Source organism: Falco rusticolus, chromosome 5 (genome assembly GCF_015220075.1).
Source record: "Falco rusticolus isolate bFalRus1 chromosome 5, bFalRus1.pri, whole genome shotgun sequence".
NCBI classification, from domain to species: domain Eukaryota; kingdom Metazoa; phylum Chordata; class Aves; order Falconiformes; family Falconidae; genus Falco; species Falco rusticolus.
In genome coordinates, this window is record NC_051191.1 from 37,087,809 (window position 1) to 37,103,751 (window position 15,943).

Below are 15,943 nucleotides of genomic sequence, written 5' to 3' on the forward strand. Positions count from 1 at the left end.
CATCAATGCAGAGGTGTCCAAACACAGCAGTTTTCAGCTGCTTGAGAAACCAGTCACCCAACTGGTCCCCGCTGGCTGATGACACAGGCTAAAGGTGCTTGTCTGGGATGACTGCACATCTCAAATCACTCACCAGGCTACATGATGACCCCCTGCCTTGAATGAATCTTCTGCCAACAAGAAGTGAGTAAAACTGGAGCAAACAAAGCATTGACAAGGGTAAGGACGCATCGGCATGGATTTTTCTCTCTTCATGCTTCAGTGCAGCTGGTGTCAGATGATGATACTGGCTCCTTGCCACTCAGCCAGGCATGACTGCTACCTGTGGACAGGCACCGGGTAACTCATTGCAAGAACGTCAAGGAATATGAATGTCGTATGTTTTAAAATATATGTTGTGGAGGTTTGAAACAGATGTATAGTCTCTCTTGAATTTTGAACATGATCTTTTATCTGAATTGGAAATACCAGTGTAAAGGGCCGCATATGATTTTTGCTTGAAATAACATTCTGTTGCCTTTCTAGCAACCACTTACATTCTTTTGAATAGATTCTGGTAGGATTTTTGTTAAGTATACAAAATTATATTTTCCCTACCTGCAGCTGTGGATGAAATCTACTGTTTCATCAACCAATTGCTGCCTGCAATTCTGAAAAACTGATTTCTACCATCTACCATTTTTACCCCCAAAGTGTAGGCAATTTTGAATAATCTCAGAATGGTTTTGGACCTGTTTCCACTTGCAGGACTGTAAGTGTCCTCAAAATGGAATCAAATGCCCATCCTTTGAGAGCTTCCATTTGATGATGATGAAACACATTGCCAGAAATAAAAGTCAATCTGATCCTAATATAATACTTTCTCAAAAAAGAACTCAAGTTTAAAAAAATCCCAACAGAAAGATAATTTAGTCACACCAAGAGAGCATTAGTACAAGGCGGCCTCAAGGAGAACAAAATGTGGAGGTTTATGGAGCAGAGGCTCCCACCACCATGCTTCCCAACACCCTCAGTGCTGCAATGCCATTCTCCCAAGCACAGCTACACCTACACCACAGATCTCGTTTGCTGAAGGGATTCTTTAGGAAAAAATGATGGGAAACTTCTCTGGAATTTCCTGGTTCTCTAAACCTCATCTTAATGTTCCACCTCAGGACCATCTGATGAAGCTGCTTTTGCTCTGTGTTCAACAGGCAGATTTCAGGTAGACAGTGAACATCTTTTGAGGTACTGAACCGCTAAAATGACATTCAGTTTTCTCATCTGGCAGTACTTAAAGAAAATTTCCTGCAGCAAACATCAAAATAATGCACTGAGTTGCCATGGTTCCTTCACCTCAATTCTAACGGTTCAAGTAGAGTACAAGACCCTCAGAGCGTGCTCATCAATTGTTGGTTAGGTTTGAATCACTAAAATTAGTATTTTATCCCCATTTCTTTCCCCAGACCAGCATCTGTGCAATGCTTGCTGATTTTCCATTGCTCAATCACATCTTAACATGTTGAAAATCCACACAGGTACTCGCAACGTTTTAGCAGTTTTTGCAGAATGACAGTCCTTTTTATTTTTACTGGTTCAGTATACAGCTCCATGATACACTAAAGCTAAGAAAAATCCGGGAGAATGATTCACAGTAAAATTTTGAGAAGTCCATTTCTTCTAAATCAAGGCAGAAACAGTTCTCATACAGTCCATGATCTGTGACTAAATTCTACATTATTTTAAATTTACTTAGCACTATAAATAATCATTAGTGACAATACTACTATAGCCTGAAAATAAGGCAGGGGCGAGAACTGATTTACATCCGTTTTCTGTTTGTAGTGTTCATACTTGTATATTATTTTATGTGCATATACTTGTATAAAACAACAACAAAATAAATCTGTCTCCACAACAGTAAACAGGGAATATTGTACAGCTTATAAATTATGGTATACAGTAAAACTGGTATCGCATCCAATAGGTTATGGGATACATTAATAAATAGATGATGATATATTAATTTGAAAAATTAACAAAGAATTTTAAAAGAGGAAGCAAAATCTGGGACTGATTCATCATTATTGCTTTTACTCCAGTTTAAAAGAATGTCACTTTCATGTCAGGGGAAACTTGGAAACAAAAGGTAATGAAACACAACCAATACATCCAGTTTCGGCAGAGCTGTAACGTCTTAAGAGCAACCTGAATTTCTTGGAGCTCGAGCACGTGATTTTGCAAACCTGAAGTTGAATTATCAACATTTAGTTTCTCTGCCTGCACTGTTTAATATATTGAGGAAAAAAAAAATACTTGTCTTACGGTATCCACTAGCGCTGCTTTTTTGATTTGGAAGTAAATACACAGCTTATTGCTTTGCTGTTGCCCTTCCACACCAAAACAGAACCAAACCATGAAAGCCCATGGCAGTCCCATGGGTCCTTCCCACTTAGATAGTGGCTGATGTGTTGGATTTTAATAAGTGGCACCCTAAGTATCTAATCACTCTATTTACACAATTATAAACCCTAAACTACTTTGGAACACTCATATATTTTACCTACCACTAAGCTGGCAAATATGATTTAATTACAAGTCTGTAATCTAGATAACGGCTTTTAAATCCACTGAAGCCAAGATGTGCCATAATATTCATACAACTACACATATAGTTGTTCCTAATTTTGCAGTGCTGCAACTCTCCAGCAGTAACAGAAATAAACATATGTATGTACATATGTAACAGAAAAGGAGCAAACCAGTGTTGCAAATGGACTTGGGTCTGCTATTCTCATGCCCACTGACTACATTTATATTACAAACAGTATCAGCAGAGGACTGCTGTGGGAAAAAAAGCACAAAATGCTGCTCAAGAATGTCTGAAACCAGATGGCCCACAGGTAAGTGTTAATGTTGGACACAAAGTGGTACTTTTGACTGCCAGGGCTGCTTGTGCTTCTGTTAGTCATGGCTTCTCCAGCTACTCACACCGCATAATGAGGAGGTCTAATAGGGAAGCTGCCTAACAGTCATAAAATCTGTCATACCTGTCTGCTGCACCGATTTGTCCTTCAAGCTTAGAAAGAGACAGGAGGCGGCCACGGGGGGCTGAGGAGTTAAAGGCAGCTGGTGATTTTATGTCTGAGTTAGATTTAAAGAAACAGTATGCTTCACGCTGCAAATCAATGTTTGTTTTTACCACAGAACCATCAGAATCGACAATAGGGTGCCAGAGCGCATCTTCACTAATCTATCCCATAACAACATGGGAGCACAATTTTCAAAGACACATATTTATACATCTGGTAATCACTTTTGTCCCTATTACTTAAAAGATTAGAAATGCTTTGGGACACACATACACACGCACACTTTTTTTAAAAAAAAAGCAATATAAATTTTTGTTGCTGTCAGAAATAGAGTGACAAGTACTACATTATCGTTTCCTGGTCCCACTGTTGCCACTTGCAGACTTATTGAAACTTCTGCTCATTTGTGGGAAGTGTACAGTTGGTGTTCTTTCAGTGGGGCCATACAGCCCTAAATTCCTGGCTGTAGCTGACTTTCGAAGAGGCTTGACACTGGGAAAAGGATTGAAGACCTGTGGCTTTGGGTTCCCAGGCTGGGGAGATTTAGCTGGGTTTCCACTGTTGTTGGATGAACTGGAGGACTCTGATAAACGTGGCTGGCTGGACTGATGGGATGTTGACTCAGCATGGGTTTTGTTATCTGATGTGAGTTCCAGTGTTTCCAGTTTTAGCTGAACCACTGACATGTTTGTACTGCTGTCTGTAGAGACTGGCTCAGACGACTGCCGGTCCGCTTTTTGAGTAGTCCTATCATCCAAACCACCTCCTTCTCCAAAGTCAGAATGTTTGGAAGTCTCCTCATTTGCACCGGGACTATTTGTTTTACAGCTCTCACTCTGCTCATCTATTAGTCCTATGGTATCCCCATAGCCCAGCTGACCTTTAGCCCTAGCAATATTCTTTCGATGAACTCGTATGTGAGTGCGCCATGGAGAGTTCAGTTTTGTTTTAAGATCTTCTTGAGGAATAGGAGACATCTTCCCTGTAGCATGACTTGGGATGTGAATAACAGCATTTTTGAGAGACCTGTTATTCATTTTCATCTTCTTTCCTAGAAGGAGGTGGTTTATCACCGGGGAATGGTTTACCTGAGAAGGGAGGAGACTGGTAACTGGCCCTTTGTCTGAAAGAAAGCGTTTAAAAGAAACACAGTATTGTTAAAGCACAAAACGAATTAATGTTTTAAGAACCCATCACCAAATCTGATGCCTTGTCTGAGGTACAGCAAAGGTTTACAGGACTGACTGACATTAAAAAAATTATAAATCACTGAATTTCTCTTACATCTTGGAGCTGAACACAAAGCTGTAACTTCCATAATAAAGACTCCCTGTTCTCCCTCCCTGCTTCTTACCTACACGTAAGTCCAGACCCAAGAATACCAAGAAAATAAGTCATAATGACAACAGCATCTCAATTTTTGGAACTGCACTGTAACATAGTTTAACATTAATGTTGGCTTCTGAGATTTCCCACTCCTTCACTTCTCGTCTGACTGTGAAAGGGAATTCAGTCCCTACACAAGGTCAGTCAAAGAAGCCTCTCCACAAGGCTTGTGTGACAGGAGAATGAACCAATGTATTTTTAATGGAAAAATCACACCAACTCTTTTCTATTAGGTCCTCATATTAAACCAGAGAAGTAGACCCAGAATTAGGTAATTAGGTGAAAGTTTCATTAAACCCCAAACCCAGCCCTGCATCATGATTAGTAAGATTAGAAAGGTTTGTGTTTGGGGGGAGGGCTTGGCAATCCTTGGGAATCAACATTTTACTGCTTGCACTGTTTCTGCTGGCTACAGTCTTTGTTCAAAGAAAGTATTTTCCCAATATTTAAATATATATATACACACACATATTTCCTTGCAAATAATGTTAATGAAAAATAGTATCTCTGTGTATTCAAATGCTCCTGCTACAATTCTCCTGCAGCAACGGGCTGCTCATGGCTTGGACAGCTGCGTGCTACGCTGGGCAAAAAGCTGGCTGGCTGGCCGAGCCCAAAGAGTGGCAGCAAAGGGAGTTACATCTGGCTGGCGGCCGGTCACAATGGTGTTCCCCCGGGCTCAGTACTGCGGCCAGCTCTGTTTAATATCTTTATCAACAGTGCAGATGAGGGGATCGAGTGCACCCTCACCAAGTTTGCAGATGACGCCAAGCTGGGTGGCAGCGTTGATCTGCCAGAGGGCAGGAAGGCTCCGCAGAGGGATCTGCACAGGCTGGACGGATGGGCCGAGGCCAACTGTATGAGGTTCAACGAGGAGCAGTGCCGGGTCCCGCACCTGGGTCACAACAACCCCACGCAGCGCTACAGGCCGGGGCAGAGTGGCTGGGAAGTGCCCGGTGGGAAAGGACCTGGGGGGGTGGCTGGCGGCCGGCTGGGCATGAGCCAGCAGTGTGCCCAGGGGGCCAAGAAGGCCAACGGCATCCTGGCTTGTGTCAGAAGCAGTGTGGCCAGCAGGACTGGGCAGTGACTGTCCCCCTGTACTCAGCACTGGTGAGGCCGCACCTCGAATCCTGTGCTCAGTTTTGGGCCCCTCCCTGCAAGAGGGACGTTGAGGCGCTGGAGCGTGTCCAGAGACGGGCAACGGGGCTGGTGAGGGGTCTGGAGCACAAGTCTCATGAGGGGCGGCTGAGGGAACAGGGGTTGTTTAGCCTGGACAAAAGGAGATTCCAGAGAGACATTACTGCTCTCTACAGCTGCCTGACAGGAGGCTGTAGGCACGTGGGGATCAGGCTCTTCTCCCAGGTAACAAGCGACAGGACAAGAGGAAATGACCTCAAGTTGTGCCAGGGCACGTTTAGGTTGGATATTAGGAAAAATTTCTTCACTGGAAGGGGTGGTCAAGCACTGGAACAGGCTGCCCAGGGAGGTGGTGGAATCACCATCCCTGGAGGCGTTTAAAATGCATACATGCGGTGCTTAGGGACGTGGCTTATTGGTAGACTTGGCAGTGCTGGGTTAACTAGGTTGGGTGTGATGATCTCAAAGGTCTTTTCCAACCTAAGTGATTCTATGATTCTATGACAACTTTATACAATCTAGAAGAGGAATAAAAATTCTCCAGTTACCCATCTGCATGGTTCAGTGTTGACTTAGAAAGATGACACATAAGTGGGAGGAAAGAGTGGAGTGGGCTGTGTTCAGCTTGTGCTGTTCAGGCTAAACCCTACGTTGCTCAGTTTGCAACTGGCAAAATAGGGTCTGTAATATGAATTGATAAATAATGGCCAGCTCAATCCTCACAGCAGTAACATTATACCTAGGTATACTGTCAGCCACAATGGAGCATCTAAGCCAGGTATTAAGCTTTGTAACTTGCCATGCCCAAATGAACTCAAAGGAATTAGGATAATATGGACCAGCTAGGAATAGGACCTGCCACTTGGTATGAAGTATACTCATTTTCTCATTTCACTTCTTTCAGTGCATCAGTACGTTAACTCCAAGAATGCCGAAGATACAAAAGTTTTAATCAGAGAAACCAACACAATGCACCCAGATAGCAAAGATACTTTTAAATACCATTGTTCAGCTGGTCCCTGGGACCTAAAAAAATCCCAGGGTCATCATCTTCAGGTCCTGATAAAAGAAAAAAAAAAAAAATCACCCTCTCATTTACAATCTGTCTGTATGAAGTAGTACCCACTATTGTGGTATATATTCCATCAGTCTCTGTTGGCTTGCCTGTTTAGTTAAATGTAAAAGAATGTTATTTGCTTTGTCTCCTATGATGGAAGTTAGCTTGCAATAAATAAGTTAATGAAGCATGTCTTGATATGTTACCTGCTCTGATATACACATGGTGAACCTGCTGCTGCTGCTTTTTTTTTATTCTGGTATATTGCTTTTTCAGTGCATTAATATCAGTGGTCATACGCTCCATCATCATGCTGTTAAAAGCAGCATGATACTCGCTTCGGCAAGAGTCTATTGCTCCTGGACTTAATTCCGCAATGTTACTGGAACCAAGACTTTGTTCTTCATTCTGATCTGCACAGAGTGGGAATAAAATGGAGGTGAGGAGTAAATTGGCATACTCAAGAGTTCCACAGATTATCTACAAGAGAAACCTATGTCTGATTCCCATCGTCCTATTTAAGTGTAGTCTTTAATTAAAAAATTATTATAATATGCATATTTAACAAAGCTGCACTATTTATAGTTAAGTATTACCACTGTTTAAGAATAGCAAGGGTTTGAGGACAGTTTAAAGAACAGAAGTCAGTTAATCTAGTAATGCTAAATTACAAGCACAGTTTTTCAATTACCCAAAGCACATCAAGCCATTACAAAAGTACTTTAGAAACTGATTATTAAAGACACTCAGTTGGTCAAATAGAAGGCTAACAATGCAAATTATGAAATACATTAGTCAAGCAGGCATGAGATTAAACAACCAACTTAGTGATACCAACAAGAAGCCTCAAGAAACAGTTATAGCACCACAGGGAGAAAGCTGCTAGTAGCACTAAAAGGGATCACTGCAGAGCAGCTGAGGATCAAGCAACTCGAGAGAGTCTCTCATCAACAGCTGCAGAGCAACAGCAGCAGTGCTATTTATTTTCACAGCTGTTTCTGATGCACCACCAACCTGGCACTCCAGGGTCAGGGGGGCAATTCTTTTCCAAGGGATGTTTATTTGTCTTTGGCTCAGTTTGCAACAGCAGTTTGATGTTCTAAGTGCTAGCCTGAAGCTGCACATAGAGACTTACAGTCCCTCAGGAAGGGAAAAACAAAACACCACAGCAATCAAGAGGAAAATTGCAGCTTACAGGTCTCAGCAAAACCAAGCCACAAGGAATGATGATGTGTAATCGGGTAACTGACTGCTATGTCAGCCTGGGTTTTTTGGGGGGGAAGGTGGGGGTGGGTTGAGGATAAGGAACTATAGCCTCTCACGGGATATTATAAAATCATTGTTGACCCAGTACCATTTCGTAGAGCCTGTTGCAAGTTATTAAATGATCTGCTTTTCTTGTATGGATCAGAATTTTGTTCTGCTTGTAGAGCTTGCACAGGTAAACAAAATGCTGTCAGAAATTTTATTTCAACATGGGGGGATTTGTTTTGTCAGAACACCCTAAACCATACCCAATTTTTTAAAAAAATCATGAATATACCCCAAACATACAACAGTCTGAAGGTTTGGCCAAAAGGGCAGTGAAACGACCTGCAAAATTCACTCACTGCTGATAGGTTCCAATATTAGCCATGCATATGCTAATAAATGTCAAGATTATTTATTACATGTACACTCTTCAGAAAATGCTAACTACCTAACAGCTGTCTTAGAAATAAGCATGGATTTAGCGTGGACTTTTTCCCACATGTGCCTTTTTTTGTGGGTGAGCAACGCTATGGGGTTGGATTTTTAGTCATTACTGCAGCCAAATCCTTAACCCACACTGACATTTACTATGTACATACAACCTTCAAAACTTGACTTTGAAGACATCTTAATGGACATCTAAATGGCAGAGCAAGCCATTTGGTAGCTGCTGTAATCTCTACATGAATATAAAATAAAATTTTCATAGCAGCTTTCACAGTGGAAGCTACAGACAATTTCTGCAAGGTCATGCAGATTTAACTATGTTTTCCAAAATGAACAAAAGCACTTTTACCTTTCATCTGTTTTTGGTATTTTTGGAGCTCTGGTGCCAAAAACCCACTTAATGGTCCAAGACAGCCAATTGCATTGGCAATTGAGTCTTCATCATCTAGGTCATTCTCCTCATCACTGTCTCTGGTTCTGCCTAGCCTTCTGTCAAATGAGTAAATAAGAGAAATAAAAAAAAAAAAAAAAAAAAAAGAGACATTCTTAAATATGATCACTACCAAACATCTTTATTTTCTTTAGGAGCATACAAGGAAGGATGCCACCTGCCTTTCCACTATCTGTGTACGGTAAGCAATAACCCTATATACCATAAGCAGTGCATTTCAAACTTACCCTGAAAGTGAAGTTGATTTTACTGCTGCAGGGAAAGGAGTAATGTTGTACGTGTATTTCTCCCTTAATTCTGCCAGTTGTGGGAAGGGAAACTGAGCCATGGTATACACAGTCTAGGGGAAAAAAAAACCCACAGCTTTTAAAATTTTCATTTTAATTAACAGTCCCACAGAAGATTTCTCCATGAAGAGACTGTCATAGTCTTGCAGGATTAAATGCTGCATTCTCATGTGTTGTAAGAAAATGGAAATAGTCCAGTTTTATGATTCAGTCAGTATCTCCCGTGAAAAAACATAAAATCCGACTCACTAGAAAAATACCTGGTTCAGAGGAAAAAATAAAAATGGAACTGATAACACGAGATGTAGTGTCCTTTTCCACTCCTACTTACTTAATAATCATTGCCAATCCCTTCCTTGCCAGCACACTGGAAATCATCTTCCTCCAATTATGATTTCACTTACATGAATGCATCACTGAGGTTTTGGGGATCTCCTAGAAGACCTACATTTCTGCTCAAGTATTCAACAAGGTATTGACACTAGCACAGATAGGAAGGAGCAGATGCTCACTTGATGTGGACTGTTAATAGACCCATTACTTCACCTGTGCAGCCCCAAGAGCTTGTGTGAAGGAAACCACTTCAACACAAAAGTTATGGCCAAAGAGGAAGTACCCAACATTGTCCAGCTAACCTTTCTCCTCTTGGTTTCTGGTTTTGATTGTTGTTTTCTGGGGGCTTTTTGTGGTTAGTGGGGGTTTTGGGAGGTGGGTAGCAGTGGTTGTTTTTTAAAAGAAATAAAGAAAATTGTTCTATGGTGAAGAAAGAAACCTCTCTGCAACTCTCTGAACTCAACATGTCCCTATAACTTAAAAAAGGCCATAAGAAACTCAAATACATTTTATTTACTTCAATACTTGGAGTATAAGAAGATAAACAGTTGGAACTGCATTTTCTTTGAGCATTATTTTTGCTTTAAATAATTTTGTAATAACACATCGTGTGTCACTAGACAACCTGGCATAAAGACATATCATATTCATTGCAATATCACTGCTGATTCGTTCCTACTAATTTTAGTTGCCTTTTTTTTTTCCCCCTGCTTTTGCACACTTACTATTCAGGACTTTCAAATAACTGACACACAACTCACTGGGAGTCTCCATGTCAAAAGCAAAACCTAAAAAATAACCAAAATTTCATTTCTCATAGTCTCTTTGAAATATTGTAGCTTTTCCCATCTTGAAAATTACATGTCTTCTGAAAGACAGCAACATAAAAATTTCTCATTAGCTATGACAGGTAATCTTCACCTCCCCCCCCCCCCGCTATTGTTAAGTCAGTGACATTTTCATCTGAAGGCAAACAGCCTCAATTAAGATGAAAGGAAATTTTGAACATTTTCTACATAATCCATTCTTGAACCACGCCTTACCTGTGCTAAATACATTAAGGAAAATCACAAACATGAATTCAGTACTAGACTTTCCTGACAGAAGAAGGAAAAAAAAAAAAGGTTTCACTAACAGCAATGATGTAAGCAATGAGAAGCAGGATGGACACTCCTGGCTGTATCAGGAACACAGCAATAGTGTAGCTCAGCTGGCTTCTGCGTGAAAATGTTTTTACAGTTTGCGCCATGCACAGATGCTAAGGCAAGGAGGATGCCTTCAAAAAAACAGAGCATGAACTGAAGCTTTGCCACTCCATGAAACTACAACGCTACTGTGAAAGACAAATATTCCCTAGGCCATGAACAGTGATATTCTGGCAGTCTATCAGACGAAGGAATTTTATGATGTGGAGAAAGACCTACCTCCGGTCCAATGTGTCTGCCTGTTTGTTTGATCTCCACCACACTTTCCTGTTTTCTCTTCCCCCATATGTCTCAACTCGCTCCCTTCACAGAGAAGGAGGTGTGTCTGGAATTTATTTCTACTCTTTATGTCAACAGCCTTTTCAGATAACTTGTTTCATATGCTAGTTACCCTTTAAGTGAAACAGTCAACTCAGAGTCCTTCATTTACTCCTTGCACCTACCATTTTAGATTATGCTTTTAGCTTTTGCCTGTCTCCAGTCTGTGTCTCTTCCAGATCCTGTGGAATTTCCTTCATGTAGCATACATGGTTTTACCTTAATTACTTGTTATCGTATTATAACTGGAGGCCTTGCTTGCCACCTGGCTAAGAGATCCACAAATTTTATGCTGATGCAAGTTCCACTGGAAATCATTTAAAAAATACTATAATCAACACCTGCGATATTCTCACAGCAATGTTTCAGAGTCAAAGCATCCTGTTCCCAGTTTGTACACAGCCTTGGATGCTATTTGGTTAATTCTGGTGAAACTGCCAGAGAGCAACACAGCACACACGTATGAAGCATGATGCAGCCAAACATATTATCTTACTTATGGCCATAAGGGACAGATTCTGAGAACTGGAAAAGCAACAAGAGAAATAACCTCTCTTTTCACCTTAAATCAGTAGCATTTGTCAATCCTTTGCCTTACCCTAAAAATGCAAAGCCATCTACACCCTCAGCAGAACACCATACAGAAGGCAATGGGCTGTGGCTTCCAAAAAAGAGGGTAAGCAGTTTTGCATACAGCTCAAACAAACTTATCCCACACTTAGGTTTTAAGATTCTTCTCTCTTTTCACTAAGAAAACAAACCAAAATGCAAAAGCAAACACAGAAGAAAACAGACAAACTGCTACTCAGGTAGAAAGTTAACAGTGAATACCATCAGATCAGGGTAACTGTCTGTGGGGGATAGTCTAAAATGTTAGGGTGCTACAGAGGGATTAATCCCTGTTCCCCTCCACCACAGTAAACATACAGGGATGCCTCTCTTTTTTCCTGTTTGCTTCTCATCTCCTCAACACTGCAACGTTTCTAGTGTGCAAGACGAATTAGTTTAGCTGCTTATAAAAATGCTCACTTTCTGAGAAGGCATGAAAGCATGTACTCAATCTAGCACATGCTGTTTAGAGTATGTGCAGATACCTGGTGTACAGCCTTCTGTCTCCATGTTAGAATCAAAGTTTATTAATAGGTCAATAAAATGACATTACTGAATACTGTATTTAACTTCACCCGGTCTAGCATCTGAGGTGTACAGCACTTATCCTTTATTTACCTAAACTGTTCAATCTGAAAAAGAAGGAAGCTGTAGGCTGGCTTGCTCCTCCAGCCCTGCCATGCTCTCCTCAGCACAACATCGTAAGAAATCCTGCAATGCAAGGGACAAATCTGCAAAAGCTTTAAGCCCTCGATCCTAGGTATATGTACTGTCTGCATGGGAAGAAAGGAGGCATTTTTAGTGATAAAGTTGCACCAAATATACGTGCTAGTTAAGAGAATGAGGACAAGAGTCCTCTGATCTACCTTAGACATCTGCTCTGTCAACACTTGCCCCTGAAGGATCAACCGTACCTCCCTCCTTGAACTCCCAAAGGAAACAGGCCTTTTAGAGCACAAGTTGTTTTCTAGTGGAAGAGAAGTGCCTGTTACTCTGATAGTTTAAGTGAGACTGGACAGGTAGTTCAGATGCAAATGTGTCACTCAAGTCTAAAGAAAAGCAAGATGATTGCCACCCACAACCTTTATTGAAATGTGTAGGGAAGGGAGAGTAGGATTTTAATCCTTTCCCGCAGTAAGGTACTAATCCTCAAGCCACCTTGTGAAAAGTATTAGATGTAAATTCACCATTCTGATTTTGATTAGGGGGAAAAAAAGAAGAAGAAAAACCAACAACCTGAACATTCTGAAAACAAAACAATCTGAACATTCATTTCAGGCTGACTCCTCGAAAAAGCCTAAAGCAATTCAAAAAACAGTGTCTTCAAACATCCTGGATCCTTTTGTTAATGTAATGGTGCATATTTATTATCCTACTCCAACACAGGGAAAATTTTTCAAATGCAGCAACCAGACACGTGGTGGCATTTATATACGCTAATAGTAAACTCTTGTAGTGCCTAATTCTCTCCGCTTCTGGTAAAGAGAGCCTGGAGTGAACACCTCTGAGACTGCTACACTGCCAGTGCCTGCCTTTGACTTGAATAATGCAATCTAAACTATAGTGTGGTTTCTTCAAGGGCATGCATAAACCAGACACACTGCTGCTCTATGCAGAAAATGTAAACCTGCCACATTCTCCCTATCAATGGCAATGCTATCCTACTTAACACCCCTGTCAGTGTCACAAAATACATGTGTACACTATGGAAACACATATGCTTTGCACCAAATTCTTACTTTCTGCTGAACCACAAAAAGACTGCTAATTTGGTATACTTGTAACAGCTAAAGTCTTTCCATCCCTCCAACCAGTAAGTTACCTATGCCTTATCTTCTATTACACACAAGGGCAAAGAAAGAAATCCACATTGAGTCACTAAAGCCCACTTGAGCTTCCCCAACATTATTCTTTGTCACAAATGCCACATCTTGGGTTTCATACTACACTTGAGGCTAGGAACTGAAACACTATGAATATGAGAAGGATCAGCTTGTGCTGCCCTTCTCATGCAACCTCAATATCTGAACTGTCTTGTGAGAAACCTTAACACATGTAAAAAAGCATATGAGTACCTCTAAACTGCTACATTCGCATTTTTGAAGCAAAACAAAGCCACAGTGCTTACCTCTCCCATTCCTAGAGCTTGCTCATCAGAGAAAACAATGACAATAACAAAAATTAGAAAATCTGAAAGTAATCTTTTACTCCAGGACAGTACTTCACCAAACTAGGGAACCGTACTATCCCAGATAGTCAATAAGTTTTGCTTCCACTAATGGGTAACAGAAGTCACCTGCTAACTACTGTTACTAAACTCATGCAACTTCATAGACTGAGACTGAATTTTTTCCTTCCTCTATGACAAGTAAAAAATTTCATGTGAATTGTGTGCTGTATTTGCACCCATATAATCACCATGCTCTAACTCATCAAAAGCAAAGTTTCAGAACTGTAGAATCACGTCTTTATAAAACTAAGTAGACAACACCTCAAGGATATCACAAAAAGAAGCATAAGTGCTAATCAACAAAATTGTGTCTGTGATACTAAAGGCCCTTTCCCTTCCTATAACAATGTAGATCTTTGTTCTTGTACTATGATGTATGCTTTAAGAATTCAGGGACTGCAATTATCTACAAATGTCTTTGTTTATAGTTCACTGATGACTGTTCATGGCTTTTTTGAAATCATGAAGGATACTTTTTTCCCTTCTCACTTGATAAACTTTTGTCTCCCACAGTGTCTGCAGAATGAAAAGGACACAGTGTAATAAACGACCAAAACATAAAACGAAAGAACACCCTAAAAATTATGACTACTAAAAGATCCTACCTCTTACTTGCATAAATCCAGATGGGCATTATATCACAACAAATTTTCAATTGTCAACATACAACCAATTTTTATCAAACAGAGCCTAGTGGTTGTCTATCATTAATGTCCACAATAAGACTGTAGCTTTAGCTGCAGGCCACCTGTTTGTTTCATTGACATACCAGCTCAACTCATTTTCTTAAACTTTTATACTTGAGAGAGTTTAGGTTTCTGCAGCATCTGAACAAAAATGAAATTTGTTAGAAATCAGCATCTGAATGATGCAGAGAAAACACAAACAATAATCACGATTACTCACCTGCATGAGTTCATTGCTGTCAATCAGACTGTCTTCCAGCATCTCCTGGGTCAGCTTGCCCATGGTACTGTAAAACTCATCTGCAGTTTCACAACACTCTATTTGCCTACGTCAAAACAAATGTTGGTCTTTTATTTTACTTTTACATACAATTATACACCTCCAAACCGAATCTGAACTTTCGGTCATAATAAAATATGCGCTTACATTAGTCATCTTAATTCTTAAGTTTATTGCAATGCTCCCTACACTGCCCAATAATAAAACTGTGCACATCACATTGGAAATGCTGGTGCAGTAGAAGGATGTACTGAGCACAGCTTACTGTCCTGACTGCTCACGATAAAGAACTCATGCGTGTCCAAACAGCCTCTGCCTCTTTCACTTCTACAATGTAAGAAACAATAAACCCTGCCTCCTACTAGCACGAGGAAGTTCTCCCACCACCTCAAAAAGGGAGTATAGAGATTTTCCGACTGCTTTATCACCCATTCTTCACTATGCACTAAACAGCTGAATTAACTCGTTGAACTGTGTTTTGGCCAGACAAGACCCTATTTGCTGGCCAGAAAATATTCCAGTAGAGTAAATTAAGTACAGGTGTATTTATATAATGTCATTATATTCAAAAGAGCTTAGCTCACATAATGCAGAATTAAGGAAAATTCACTCTTATCCTGCATATTTGTGAATGCTATTTCTAATTTAGAGACGCAGACTTCTTTGGTTTGATTTTGGGGCTTTTCTTTTGGTGGTGTGCGCGGCTGGTTTTGTTCTTGGTTTGGGTTTTTTGGTTGTTTTTTGTTTGTCTTTTTTGGATGGTAGTGGGTGGTGTGATATTTGTTGGGGTTTAATATGAATAATATGCTTTCGTGAGTTGCTCAGTTGCTGAACATCCTCTTCCATCAAGTGAAAAATTTGTTTTACTTCTATCCCAAACAAGTACATTGCTAGCTACATATTGTAGCCTCCCCTGCATAATAGCTTCCAGAACGATCAAAAAAGTATACTGCCTTTTTTGTTAAGGAGTAGAAGAGGAAGCTTCCCTTGATCTTCAGTGTCTATAGGGAGCAACCATTGAAATATGAAACCGCTACTGAAATCTTAACCTAGTTTAGCTAACAGAATGATTAAGTCGTGGTTTTGTTTTTTGTTTTTTTTTTTTTAAAAAAAAGGGAGGGAGAGAGATAGAGAGTGTGGAAAGAATGGGTATGTAGCCAGTTATCACAGATTTTCTGCTTACCTTCCCCAATAC

The 15,943-nt window shown here is 40.4% G+C and overlaps 1 protein-coding gene across 7 annotated transcripts in view; it reads right to left on the bottom strand.

The window, feature by feature from the left end:
• Positions 1 to 1,529: 1,529 nt before the first annotated feature.
• The window catches only part of TBC1D30 (TBC1 domain family member 30), a 58,288-nt gene continuing 43,874 nt past the window's right edge, over positions 1,530 to 15,943 (bottom strand). For 5 of the 7 annotated variants that reach the window (XM_037388918.1, XM_037388920.1, XM_037388925.1 and 2 more), the window contains 6 exons: positions 14,689 to 14,794; positions 9,028 to 9,140; positions 8,699 to 8,838; positions 6,858 to 7,064; positions 6,597 to 6,653; positions 1,530 to 4,194 (listed from right to left, as the gene is read on the bottom strand). In XM_037388918.1, coding sequence (XP_037244815.1) covers positions 3,419 to 4,194; positions 6,597 to 6,653; positions 6,858 to 7,064; positions 8,699 to 8,838; positions 9,028 to 9,140; positions 14,689 to 14,794 — 1,399 coding nt within the window. In that variant the 3' untranslated portion in view covers positions 1,530 to 3,418. The remainder of the gene's footprint in view (positions 4,195 to 6,596; positions 6,654 to 6,857; positions 7,065 to 8,698; positions 8,839 to 9,027; positions 9,141 to 14,688; positions 14,795 to 15,943) is intronic. The other 2 variants (XM_037388919.1, XM_037388922.1) reach the window with 1 other exon arrangement.